This window comes from Macaca nemestrina, chromosome 14 (assembly GCF_043159975.1).
Source record: "Macaca nemestrina isolate mMacNem1 chromosome 14, mMacNem.hap1, whole genome shotgun sequence".
Classification (NCBI taxonomy): domain Eukaryota; kingdom Metazoa; phylum Chordata; class Mammalia; order Primates; family Cercopithecidae; genus Macaca; species Macaca nemestrina.
In genome coordinates this window covers 50,649,033-50,662,661 of record NC_092138.1, presented here as the reverse complement: position 1 = coordinate 50,662,661, position 13,629 = coordinate 50,649,033, and the positions used below count along the sequence as shown (strand labels likewise).

The following is a 13,629-nucleotide window of genomic DNA, read 5'->3' as shown; positions in this document are numbered from 1 at the left end:
ATACTTACTCTCCCTTTCCCTGCCCTTTCCACAATGGTCAACTAAGCTCTCAGCCGAACCTCCAGCTTATTTATGTTTTTTATTACACTGAGTTTAATTATCTTTATTATTTCTTCCCTTATCCTTTAAGTTTGATTTGCTGTTCTTTTCCAAGCTTCTTGAGATGGAAGTTCAAATAATGACTATTTTCCTTTCTTTTCTAAAATATACATTGAAAGTGTAAATTTCCCTAGAGGGGAAACAGTGTTTAGAAATACTATTTTAGCTACAACCTACACGTTGTTATATGGCTTATCTTCATTATCATTCACTTCAAACTACCTTCTAATTTCCATTTTGATTCTTTTCTCTGATCCATCCATTACTTATAAGTATACAGTTCAATTTTCCACCTACTGGAGATATGGTAATCATTTTTGTTATTTATTTTTAGCTTAATCCCATTGTCATCAGAGGACAGACTCTAGGTGACTTCAATATATTGAAATTTATTGAAGTTTGTGGTCCAGTGTATGGTCATTTTGGTAAATTTTCCATGTACAGGTAAAAAAATATATAAATTCCATCACTGTAAGGTACAATGTTCTACACGTCAATACAGTAGTTTGTTCATAGTATTGTTCAAATATTTTGTAATTTTATTGATTTTCTTGTCTCCTTGCTCTGCCAGTTACTAAAAAAGATATTTTAAAGTTTCCATTATTATTGTGGGTTTGTCTATTTCCTCTTTTAGTTCTACTCATTTTTGTCATATATTTTGAAAGTATGTTATTTCATGTAGGCCAATTAGAATTGATATTTTCCAAACAGAGTGACTTCTTTTTCTCCATGAAATATTCCCTTCATTTCCAGCTTCTTCCTTTGTCCTGTGTCTAATACAGTATATGAAAAAACTACAGAAGCACTAAATGATATCATTGTTAATCAAAGAGTAGTTTTCCTCTCCCCTCTGTTAGGCAGACTGGGTGAAGGACCAATTACTTCAACCTAATCAGGAACTGATCTGGGTTAGGATTGATTATAATTTTTGTAATTTGAGTCCAGCTCTGGTTCACTCCTTTGCCAGGGTGTATCTCCCACAACACCCCCCCACTAATTGGCAGTTTAATGAGTCTTTGACTCCTCAATCTGAAACAATTATGGGAGATTTAAGTCTGCCCTCAGAAATTTTCAGCTTAGCTCTTTAGCTTTCCATCCCATAAAGCTTCAAAATGTTGCAAATAACTTAAGAGAGAAATTGCCCATGTGCTCAAGGTCACTCTAGTTCTGAAATGTGTCACTTTGGCGCCACATGATTGCCAAGATGTCTGTTGGTTTCTCCACCTCCTCACCAGCCTCTCACTAAAGTTGAGCCTGAATGCTCAGATTCCAGCTGTGGCCAGAATTAGTAAGTTCACCCAGGTGAGAGCAGTTGCAGATCTTCAGTATCAATTCACCATTCTTTCTAGGGCTTTTACCTCTGGCATGCTGTTTTTCCAAGATCATTCTCCTAGCTCGTCTTTGTTTCCTAAGTATCAGAAGACTAAAAGGGATTTCACTTTGCCTTTCAGAACCTTTCAGCCTAGCTCTTTAGCTCTTGGTGCAAATTCCAAATTCAGCAAATGTCCTATGAGAAAAATCTCTAATTTGTTGCCCTAGTCTCAGGCAATCACTAAAAGCTCCTCTGGTTTCTCTTTCTTCCAACAGGTCATGCCTGCGGGCTGAGTGGGTATCCCCCAAGGTGGGGAAAAAACAGTTCTAAAATGTTCTGCTGACTCTGAAACTTTAATTCATCTATTTGCCTTTGCTTCTACAGTTCTGTGATGTCTCTTAAAATGCAATTATTTTTGTAATTCATCCAGATGTTAGTAGCAGCAGCAACACCCTGCCATGGCCTATTACATCCTACTTGGAAGTGGAAGCTAAATCATTACATGAAAAACCTATATTTTTGATACTATGTACTATCCTTACCTGCAAGGCCAGGTTTCAATCCTGGTTGCTTGTTTGTTTCATACATTTTCAATATAAAATTGGGGATTCCTGCTACAGTCTTTCCTTGGTCTGAGCGGGCACCTCCTTTTAATGCAGAGTGGTATATCCCACGAGGCATATTCACCATTTCTTGCTTCACAAGTGATGTAAAGAATTCCTCCAAAGCTAAAAGAGGATAAAAGGAGACCAAAAGTAGAATAAATGCAATAAGCTAGAAGAGAAACATTCGTTCTTAATTCATATAGAAACAACTAAGCTACATTTCTGGCCAAACCTTACATGGTAAAAAGAGAACTCTTGATACCCATCCCTTTCTTAGTCTTCCTCCAAATTAAAACATGGCACCAAGTTGCTCAAACTTAATTCTTCTCTTTCCCTCACTTCTTACATGTAATCCATTAGCAAGTCCTTCTGATTCCACCTTCAAAATCTATCCCAAATCCATCAATTTCTCTCCATTTTCACTGCTATTTATCTACTTATTATCTTTTCTCCTCCTCATACAAACTAATGTAAAAACTAGTTTACTGAATTCTTTTCATCTTGACCACCCTCTATAAACCCTCCTCTGCCCAGAGGCCAGAATTTTGTCATTCCCGTCCCTAACACCTGCCAGTTGCTTTTCACTGTGCATAAAATAAAATCACAACTTCTGACCAAGATCAAGACCTTTTATGATCTAGCCCTGACTCCCCTCAGAGTCCTGACTCCCCTCGGAGTTAATTTCTAATACCCTACCTCCCTGCTATGTTGAATTCACACTTTCATATGGCCTCTTTCCATTCCTCAAAAACACAAAGTTGATATTTAAGTCAGTGCCACTGCATTTGCTATCCCTTCCACCTGGAATGTATCAGTCCCACATTTTCATGAGAATGGCTCCTTCTTATCATTTAAGTGTTTTCAAAAAAACCTCTTTCATGACTATCTATTCTTAGCAATATTAGTACAATTATTCTAAAATGAGATATTTCTTTGCCTGTGTTCCTTCTAATTAAGCCCATGATCTTTATTGTTTGACATTTTACTTACCATATAATAACACAGAAATGTGATATCAGAAGACAACAGGATGCACAAACAAAATATTTGATAAGACTATAAGTTTATATTCAAATGTGATTTTCCTAAGGACCACTAGAGGTTGCCCAATACAGAAACAAACAAAAAAAAATTAACACTCAACAAATCATATGGAATGGAAAATGGAAAAAAAACAAAAAACAACAACAAAAAAACACTGCATGGGGCTCTTATAGAAACAAAAAGCAAGGGTCCGCCTAACTGGAATTTCATTCTGAAAAGAGCTATCTAAAAGCCTCCTTTAAATGACTGTGATTGAATTACAGGCAGCAAGAGCTCACTGGAGCATTTATTATATACCCAGTTCTGACAGGACCCTCCTAGATGTAATCACGATTCTCCATTCAAAGTTCAAAAACACCAGTATGCGATGTTTTCCATTTACTCCTTCTTATCTATCCTCTATCCTTCTCAACCCTGCTCTTTGCACTGGAAAAACAGTCTTTAAAGAAAGGCATTAACAGACTCCCATGTCTGTCCTCTGGCTTCTGGTTGGTTTCAACCACTGGAGTCACTGGCAGGAAATCAAGGGGTGAAAACAGTAAAGTCAGGAGATGTATTCCCCAGACACAGGACTTCCTGCAGGATTGCTACAGGTTGCCTGCATTCCTCTTTACTTAAAGTCTTGGCTCCCCTTAGGCACACCTATTTATAATACAGATACTCTCTGTTCTTCTTCCTCCCCTTATCTCTGTAGGCCAGAGACATTAAGCAGTGTGAGATGGTTCACCATTTCTTGTGAGTTTCCCTTAACCTTGACAACATAACTGTAAATAGGTTCTTTATTAAACTCTCTTCAATTACTCAATCTGAATGTACTCCCCACACCTTCTTGTCATAAGTGATCAATATACCATTTATACAAAAAAGATGAGTAATATCCGATTGTAGGCCATGTACCCCAATTTCTGCATACACATACACAGGGACTGCTTCAAAGTGGATATAATTATAGACTTTACAGAATGCAGCTATGAATCATCCGTTTGTGAGGGTAGAGGCACTATGATGAAAGAAAGTAAGTTCATCCTTTCTCAGAAGGGATCCTATTCTGGCAAAAGGTGAAACATGCCAAGGGGCAAGTATATATCTGCACATAGACTAACCCAGCAATGGAATTTTTCTGCTTACCAAGCTCTACAGTGAACTACAGATGTTTAACTAACACCAGTCCAGGGATTAATATAAATGAGGATAAGATGCCAGGAGGCTAAGTGTAGCTGATGTATAGAGCTTCATCTTCCCCTAAATACTAAGTTAGCAACTAGAATTTTTCCCATTGCTTTTGAGCTTTCCCCAATCTCTTTCTTACCAATGACCAGATGGGAATTTAAAAAGAAGCTGAAAATTCATAAGATACAAAGTGTCAGATATCAATTCTCAAAACAACCCAAATGTGCTTAACAGCTGAATGGACAAACAAACTGTGTTACATTCACACAATGAAATGTCAGTCAGCAATAAAAAAGAAAAAACAATTGATACAGGTAACTATTTGGAATAAATATAAAAAACTAGTGCTAATAATAATCCCAAAAGACACAATTCCACACACCATAATCCCAAATGCTGAAATTCTGGAAGATCAAAATTCCTTAAGTCTAAACGTCCTAACATCTAAAATCCCCAAAATCACAATCCCAAAAGGTTGAAATCCCAAATGCTGAAATCCTAAAAGCCTAATCCTGGGGTAGGAGTTAGTGCATTTTCAGTTGTATACAGGATAGCTGCATCATGTTAGGCAGAACTATTACCTTGTTACTATCTTTATTTGGAAGTTAAGGAGATGTATATGGGTGCCAGTTGACGAGGGGTGAACTTGTGAACTTAAGTGTCAACTTGGCTGGCTTAAGGAATACCTAGAAACCTGGTAAAGCATTATCTGGGGTTGGGGAATATAAGGGTATTTCCAGAGGAGACTAGTATGTGAGTCTGAGTAGTACACGGGGGAAACCTGCCCTTGATGTTGATGGGCACCATCCAATTGTCCAGAGACCCAGAGAGAACAAATACAGAAGGTGAACTGCTCTCTCTATGAGAGCTGAGACAGGGTTCTGCTGCTGCTTTTGGACATCAGAACTCCAGGCTCACCAGCCTATAAGCTACAGGACTTACACCAGCAGCTCCCTGGGTCCTGAGGCTTTTGGTCTCAGATTGAGAGTTACACCACCCACTTCCCAGGTTCTGAGGCCTTCGGACTTGAATGGAGCCACACTACCAGCATCCCAATCTCCAGCTTGCAGACAGTCTGTCACACAACTTAGCCACCACAATCATGTAAGCCAATTTTCCTAATCAGTCCCCTCTCATATATCTATATACATATCCTATTGATTCTGTCAGAAGAAATGTGACTAAAATAGATTTGGTATTGGAGAAGCAAAATACCATTCCTTCTTACTATATTCCTTACAACAGAGTGGAAGAGAGATGCGAAATTGTTCTCTCACAAAAAGGTTGCAATAAGTTATGTGTACAAGGCTACTTAATGGTGAAAGAAGTTCAAGAGCTAATTATTATTGATGCTGCAAAAGCAGAAAATTGCTTATTTCCAATGGCTGAGCAATAACCAGACTTTCAAATGGAGAACATATACTCACCAAATTTGTAGACCACAACTACTCTCCAAATACAAGTGCAGTTCACATTTTGAAGATCACAGAAGTGAAAACACAGGCAAAAAACACAAGAAATCTCCCCTGCCAAATTATTCAATCATATACAACTTCCGCCCCTTCACACATAGTGCCAATTTGCTATGCTATGTATTTCATTTTTGCATCTATTCCAATACTGGAAATACAAATTATATAAAGACTTCTAAAGAGTTCTAATTGGTTTTATGCATTATTATTTTTTTTTTTTTTTTACAAATCTGACTCCACAAAAACGCATTATCACAACACTGACTTTGTGTGTACGTATCGTGTACATATGTAAAAATGTTGAAACTTCCTCAATAAGTAGAGGTGTCATTTTGGTATATCTGCATTTGTGAAACATAAAATATCTTGAGATCTCAATTCTTTGAATGACTGCATATGCAGTGGTGACCCGTTGAGGTTTTTATTTGTTTGTTTTTTGTTTTTTGTTTTTTTGAGATGGAGTCTCTCCGTGTTGCCCACACTGGAGTGCAGTGGTGAGATCTTGGCTCACTGCAACCTCCACCCCAGGTTCAAGTGATTCTCCTGTCTCAGCCTCCTGAGTAAATGGAATTACAGGTGACTGCCACCATGCCCGGCTAATTTTTGTATTTCTATTAGAGGCAGGGTTTCACCATGTTGGCCAGGCTGGACTCGAGCTCGAGATTTTTGACTGATTTTGTCAAAAGACTTCAGTTGTGCATCAGAGTATTTCAGATGACTGCAGTTACAAAGCTGGGAGCTACAACCACCAATCATAGTGATAAGCATTTATTTGTTCTGCGGGCCATTTATTTATGGATACAGTTCATCTGCTCCTAATTGTTATATTGTGGCTGTTGTTAGTATATCTGTTTATGATTGCAAAAATATGTACATTACTTTGCCTATTTTATTGTATAAAGTGATCTATGAAGTGCTCTATTGTGTTTTTATGTTTCTCAAGTAAATTGCATTTTAAAATATAAATATACATCTTTTTAAAAACTTTTCATTATTTTTTCTAGAATTATATTTTTGAGATTTCAGAATTGTGATTTTGAGGTTTTAGACTTTAGGTATTTTAATCTTTCAGGATTTTAACAATTACAATTATGGTGTTTGGGATTTGATCTTTTAGGGTGATGGCCCAAACCCCTCAAGGACACTTGAGGGGAAAAGAAATAGCTAATCCCATAAGTTTACACATACTTGGGGAAAAAAACCTACAAAATTCAAATTGGTCTATAGTTTAAGTTAGTAATATTGTGCCAATGTCAGTTTTCTAGTTTTAATATCATACTATGGTTATGTGAAATGTTATCAAGTAAAGCACCAGGGCAAAAAAGGTACACAGAACTCTCTAAACTGCTTTTGTAACTTCTTGCAAGTGTAAAATTATTTCAAAACTTTTTTTTAATAATATCAATAACATCTCTATTTAAATAATGCAAATTCCTAGATTCACTTTACAGCTGTTTTTTTGTTCATTTGAAAGGAATTAAAAGGAGGAAGGGGCAGGATTCACTTAAATTCAGCACAATCCACTTTTCTGCCTGTAGCATTTGGTGACTAATATATATTATTCATCCTGTGCATTTTAGGGTATATATTCCTAAGGCTAGTGCCTTTTTCCTGGTTCTTTTTCTAGTTCTCTAGTAATCAAAGGAACACTTTTTATAGTTCTCTAATAATCAACAAAGAAATGTCCATGGGGACAGTTTGCCAACATAGCATCTAGATCACCTACCTCACTCAAATTACTAAATTTTCTCAAACAAATACAGTTGTTGATCTCAACTCTTCCACTTCTTTCTCAAGCAAAGGTACTGGGAACCACCAAGTACAAACAATGTAGAAGCGCCAGGTAATAGCCACCATAGCACTGCACATTCTGTACTGAGAGGACAAACAACAGCACCCCTTGGCAACAAATATCCCCCCACTTCTCCTTCTGACACCACAGACTGTGATGGGGGATACATATATGAGTGAAAAAATACCATTTAAAAAACCCCAAAGGACTTTTGACTCTAGGTTATTTCAGGTTAATGAAAGAACTCTGGATAACTGAAGGCTTTTTCCTTCCTTGGACTCATGTTAACTTTAGGGAGGTCTTAGACTCTGAAATGCTAAGAGGTAGGAAGTGGGGAAGAACAGAAGAGAGGAAGAGTGAACAAGTCTTTGAGGATTCTTTCTAGATACCAGGAGAAGAGAAAAGGTGAACTCTTTGTCTAACTTGGCCATTCAGTTTTCTCTAATAAAAGGAGGCAGGGAATTGTAAAAGAAGCTTTGCCTAGAAATAACTAGTATATATTTGGCTGAATTTCCCAGGAATTTCCATGAGGGATGAAACCAGGAGGAAAAAACTTCCACCATTACAGGCTAGTATGATTATGACTGAGAAGATAAAATGGCATTTTTTGCTTTCATTGAAATTCATTTCCAGAAAGTAAATTTTTACATCCATGAACATTCAAAGTAGAATTGTAACAAAACTAAGCAAGATGTTGTCTAATATAGAAAAGCTACTTAATCACAATAAATCACTTGGGGAATTTTTAAATAACTTTTTAATGATCAGAAAATAATATTCAAAATAAAATAACGTAAATTCCTAATCACAGTCCACAATCAAACATATTTTTCAAATGGTATCGTCTACCATTTCTTGGGTAGGGCATATAGTAACAGGGGCAGGTGAGAACTTCTAAACACAATATACATATAGAATAATTACCACATATAAGCATTAGAATGCTTTATTTTGTGTGTGTGTGTGTGTGCGTGTGTGTGTGTGTGTGTGTGTGTGTGAGACAGAGTCTCGCTCTGTCACCCAGGCTGGAATGCAGTGGCATGATCCCAGCTGCCTGCAACCTCCACCTCCCAGGTTCAAGTGATTCTTGTGCCTCAGCCACCCAAGTAGCTGGAACTGCAGCATGCACCACCACACCACGCTAATTTTGTGTTTAAGTCCTGACCTCAAGCAATCTGCCTGCCTCAGCCCCCCAAAGTGTTGGGATTACAGGCGTAGCCGTCACACCCAGCCTACTTTTTAAAAGCTAAAGGCTCTATAAGTTTTACATCAGAGCTGAATGACCATATGATCTGATCCATCTTTGAAAAGCATTAATTTATAGCTCTCAAATAAATCAGTAACATCTTTGGCATAACTCTATAGAAAGAATAAATGTATAATAATGAACTACTCAGTAAATCTCTGAATAGTCTAATGATCTTTTCACTCGGCTTATATAATGAAGTATTATTTAAATCAATGACCTAGAGTACCAGTGCAAATTCATCTTGTGGAATACATTTAGCCTTTCAAATGAATTTTAATTATCAGTGAACGCAGTCGTTTACACTAGTTTTCTTGTACAATGCTACTCAGATCTAACGTTTTTTCATATGATTTAAACACCATACTACCTCAAGCTGTTTCGATAGAACAGATGGGTGCATTTAACATTCTGGTTAAAAAATATGCACATAAGGTTAAACTATAGTATGTACCTATCACAAAAGAATATAATCAGACAAATCCAATCACTAAAAAATGCTAGCTTCTCTACTAACAAATAGGAGTCACCTGGTAAAACCAAAGAGGGGGTGAGTGACAACAGTTTGAGATAGCAAGAGCCAGGAACTGAAAGATCCACATCCTCATCATCTTCATCGTCATCCAACTCTTCAGGAATGGGAATTTCTGGTCTTATCTGAAATGATAAGTGAAAAAATCATAGAGAGGATAATAATAAAACATTATGCAAAATCTTTTCTGTATCCTTTTTGTGACAAGATTTCAAAATTTTGTTAGACTCCATCACTCTATAACATAAAAGACCATTGAAATTAATTTTTTAAATCTATTCATTTTTCAGATTAACTAAATGGTCATGACTCTAGTCATCTTATTAGACACAATCTCAGATCCGTATAAAAAGCTAATGTTAATACAGTAAATCACTGTAAGTCACCATAAGCAATAATTACTATAGAAAACTAACAAAATCCTATACCATCCAAAAAAAAATGCAAACACTGATATACTCAATATATTTAACTTCTATAGCTCACAGTTAAATATTTGCCTTGTCTGAACACCATTTTAAAAATTTGTGATTCTAGTAATACTTCCATGACAGAGCTTAAAATCTTACAGTAGAATATGTAGTAGAGCTCAGGGAACAACAGAATGCTTTAGTTGACTTTTTTTTTTTTTTTAAGACTTGGCAGTTTGTTGCTATGGAATACAAAAACACTAAAATCTGTAATTGGTAGCTGTACATTATTGTGTCTAATTTGCATTTTGAAGATTTTGTGGTTGCTCTTTGATTAGCTAGGTTTGTTTGAACCAAAAATGAAAAATGTAAAAAGATTTCCACATTGTTTTCATGAGATGTAACTGTTAAGCAATTAATTAAATTTTTAATACCTTCAATGACACTCTATCATAATGCCCACATGGAGATAATTAAGCATTAGGGGAGGAAATCAAAATATATAAAAGTGGTTTCTATAACCATAAAGTGCCAGAATCCAGTCATTACCATTAGCCTGTCTCCCAGATTTATTTTTAGAAATAATTAACAATGCCTGCAGACCGCCTTCTTCATAGGTCCCCAAAGCACTGTTCCATTTAGGAACTGTACTGACTCTTTTTTTTTTTTTTTTTTAATTTATTTATTATTATTATACTTTAAGTTGTAGGGTACATGTGCATAACGTGCAGGTTTGTTACATATGTATACTTGTGCCATGTTGGTGTGCTGCACCCATCAACTCATCATTTACATCAGGTATAACTCCCAATGCAATCCCTCCCCCCTCCCCCCTCCCCATGATAGGCCCTGTGTGTGATGTTCCCCTTCCTGAGTCCAAGTGATCTTATTGTTCAGTTCCCACCTATGAGTGAGAACATGTGGTGTGTACTGACTCAGGATTCTTGCAGGGGAGTAAAAGAAACAGAAAAGAAATGCTTCTCTTAAGTATAATAATCTCAACTCCAAAGAAGCCTTTCAACCATAACCAGTGTTCTCTTCACTAGTGAAGGAGAAGTGAAAGCAACCTGACTACCCAAGCACTGTCCAAGACAGGATTTAATTCAGACTCAATATTAAGTACCTAATTCTCAGAGGGCTGAATCAGCCATACTTACAAAGATAACTATCAAGTATACTCTAGATAGGGTATGAAAGCGTCTGTCAAAATCACTGCGTATCAGAGAAACTCTGGCATGTTCACAAACCTTTTAATTCTGACCAGTAGGGTTTTACAAGTGTCTGGTCTGTGTGAATACTCAGTCTTCCAGGTTTACTCTCATCAAGAGTTGTCTTAAAGATTCTAACCAATCCTAGTGGCCTAAAAAGTCCTAAGAAAGAAGTTGGTTCTGAGTCCTTCTGCCTTGCTTCCTGACATTTTACACATCATAGTAACTTGGGAAAACAGAAAAACAGAGTTACTATATGGTCTAGGAGTTTCACTCCTAGGTATATAACCAAGAGAAATGAAAATACATGATCACACAAAAGCTTGCATAAGTATTATTTATAATAGCCCCAAAACGGATGCAGCCCAAACGTTCATCAATTGATGGAATATATAAACAAAATATAGTATAAATCAATACCATGAAATATTATCCAGCCATAAAAAGGAATAAAGTACAAATACATGCTACACATGAAAGAATCTTGAAAGCACTATGCTAAGTGAAGAAAGCCCATCACAAAAAACCACATCTTGTGTACTTCCATTTATAGGAAAGGTTCAGAATAAGCAAACTTACAGAGGCAGAAAGCGGATTAGTAGTTGCTTAGGTCTGGGAGAGGGAATGGAGTAATGGAGACTGACTGCTAATAGAGTTTCTTTTAGGGGGGAAAATGTTCTAAAATTAGATTGTGGTTACTCTGTGATTAGTTGCACAACTGTTTCAATATAGTAAAACCACTAAATTGTATACTTTAAATGGGTAAGTCGTACAGTATGTGAATCATATGTCAAGGAAGGAAGGAAGGAACGAAGGAGGGAGGGAGGGAGAGAAGGAAGGAAGGAAGGAAGGAAGGAAGGAAGGAAGGAAGGAAGGAAGGAAGGAAGGAAGGAAGGAAGGAAGGAAGGAAGGAAGGAAGGAACGAAAGGGAAGTAGCTAAGGAGAGAGAGAGGGAGGGAGGAAGGTATGTAGGCATACAAAGGAAGAGGAGGGGGAGGGGAAGAAGAGGGGAGGAGAAGGAAAAGAGTAAGCTGGGTGGAGAGTCGGGGGACAGTCATTGACACCACCAGAGGAACCTTAAAGTGCTGTGCAAACTATGTCAAATGACCAAATGCTTCCAGAATTATTTAGTATAAAAGGGATATGATCATTTCTGTACAACTTTTATGCTATCCTCCTATCCTGTCCTTCTGCACAGTCAACCTAATTACTTAATACGAGTCACTGCACTTGGGTCATCAATATTCTTAAGGGCCACTAAAGAAACAGTTATTAGACTGGGGATAAAGCAAACTGACCAACCCATCAATCTTAAATTGTCTAATTTCATATTCACATAACTGTGTGCTATATTATCTTCTATGCAGTGAATAGCATATGTCTGCATCTCAAATGTGCATACATTTTAGTAAAGAAATTACACATGTATTATAATTTAATAATATATTATATACTATATGTATTTATAATGGTTTGATCACTCCTTCAATTTTGTTTCCTAATAGGTGAGCTGATTCTCCTGGACAAATTAGCACTTATTATTACATTTTGGTTCCATTAAATTTCCTTTCTCCTCTGATCATTTCTTTTTTTTTTTTTTAATTTTTTATTTCCATAGATTATTTGGGAACACGTGGTGTTTGGTTACATGAGTAAGCTCTTCACTCCTCTGATCACTTCTTAAAAGAATTATTTGTTCTACCTTCCCTAGGCTAATACCAGTTTTTCCCCCTGGTTGCATGCAACAATTTAATAAGGTCAATGCAAGTAAAACTATAGAGAATCAAGAGAACTCAGTTGAAAGAATTCCTGTTAAAGTTATAAAATTTTGGCAATAATATATTAGCTGCTAAAACACTCAGAAAAAAAAAACTGCATATGTATCTATTAGGTTGGCACAAAAGTAAAAAACTGCAATTACTTTTGTGCCAACCTACTAAAATACACATACACACCACCAACAAAAATGACCTGCCTCTTGTAACTAAGCTTTGTTGAAAAAACTTAAATGGAAAGTTTAAAATGATAATTTACTTTTTTTTTTTTGAGACAGAGTCTCACTCTGTTATCTGGGCTGGAGTGCAGTGGCATGATCTCAGCTCACTGCAACATCCACCTCCAGAGTTCAAGCAATTCTCCTGCCTCAGCCTCCTAAGTAGCTGGGATTACAGGCCCCCCACCACCACCCCGGGCTAGTTTTTGTATTTTTAGTAGAGATGGGGTTTCACCTTGTCGGCCAGGCTGGTCTCAAACTCCTGACCTCTAGTGATCTGCCTGCCTCGTCCTCCCAAAGTGCTGGGATTACAGGTGTAAGCCACCACACCCGGCTGATAATTTACTTTTAAAACCTGCTTCAAATTGAATATAGATACTTCTTTTTTTTTTTTTTTTTTTTTTTTTTTTTTTTTGAGACGGAGTCTCGCTCTGTAGCCCAGGCTGGAGTGCAGTGGCCGGATCTCAGCTCACTGCAAGCTCCGCCTCCCGGGTTCACGCCATTCTCCAACCTCAGCCTCCCGAGTAGCTGGGACTACAGGCGCTGCCACCTCGCCCGGCTATTTTTTGTATTTCTTAGTAGAGACGGGGTTTCACCGTGTTAGCCAGGATGGTCTCGATCTCCTGACCTCGTGATCCGCCCATCTCGGCCTCTCAAAGTGCTGGGATTACAGGCTTGAGCCACCGCGCCCGGCCGAATATAGATACTTCTTGATTCATGATGGGGGTTGTGTCCCAATAAACCCA

The 13,629-nt window shown here is 37.3% G+C and overlaps 1 protein-coding gene across 5 annotated transcripts in view; it reads right to left on the bottom strand.

The window, feature by feature from the left end:
• The window catches only part of LOC105465882 (focadhesin), a 316,678-nt gene that overhangs the window by 112,904 nt on the left and 190,145 nt on the right, over positions 1–13,629 (bottom strand). For all 5 annotated transcript variants that reach the window (XM_071077854.1, XM_011714536.3, XM_071077856.1 and 2 more), the window contains exons 19-20: positions 9,271–9,397; positions 1,954–2,139 (exon numbers count right to left, since the gene is read on the bottom strand). In XM_071077854.1, the coding sequence (XP_070933955.1) occupies positions 1,954–2,139; positions 9,271–9,397 (313 nt within the window). The remainder of the gene's footprint in view (positions 1–1,953; positions 2,140–9,270; positions 9,398–13,629) is intronic.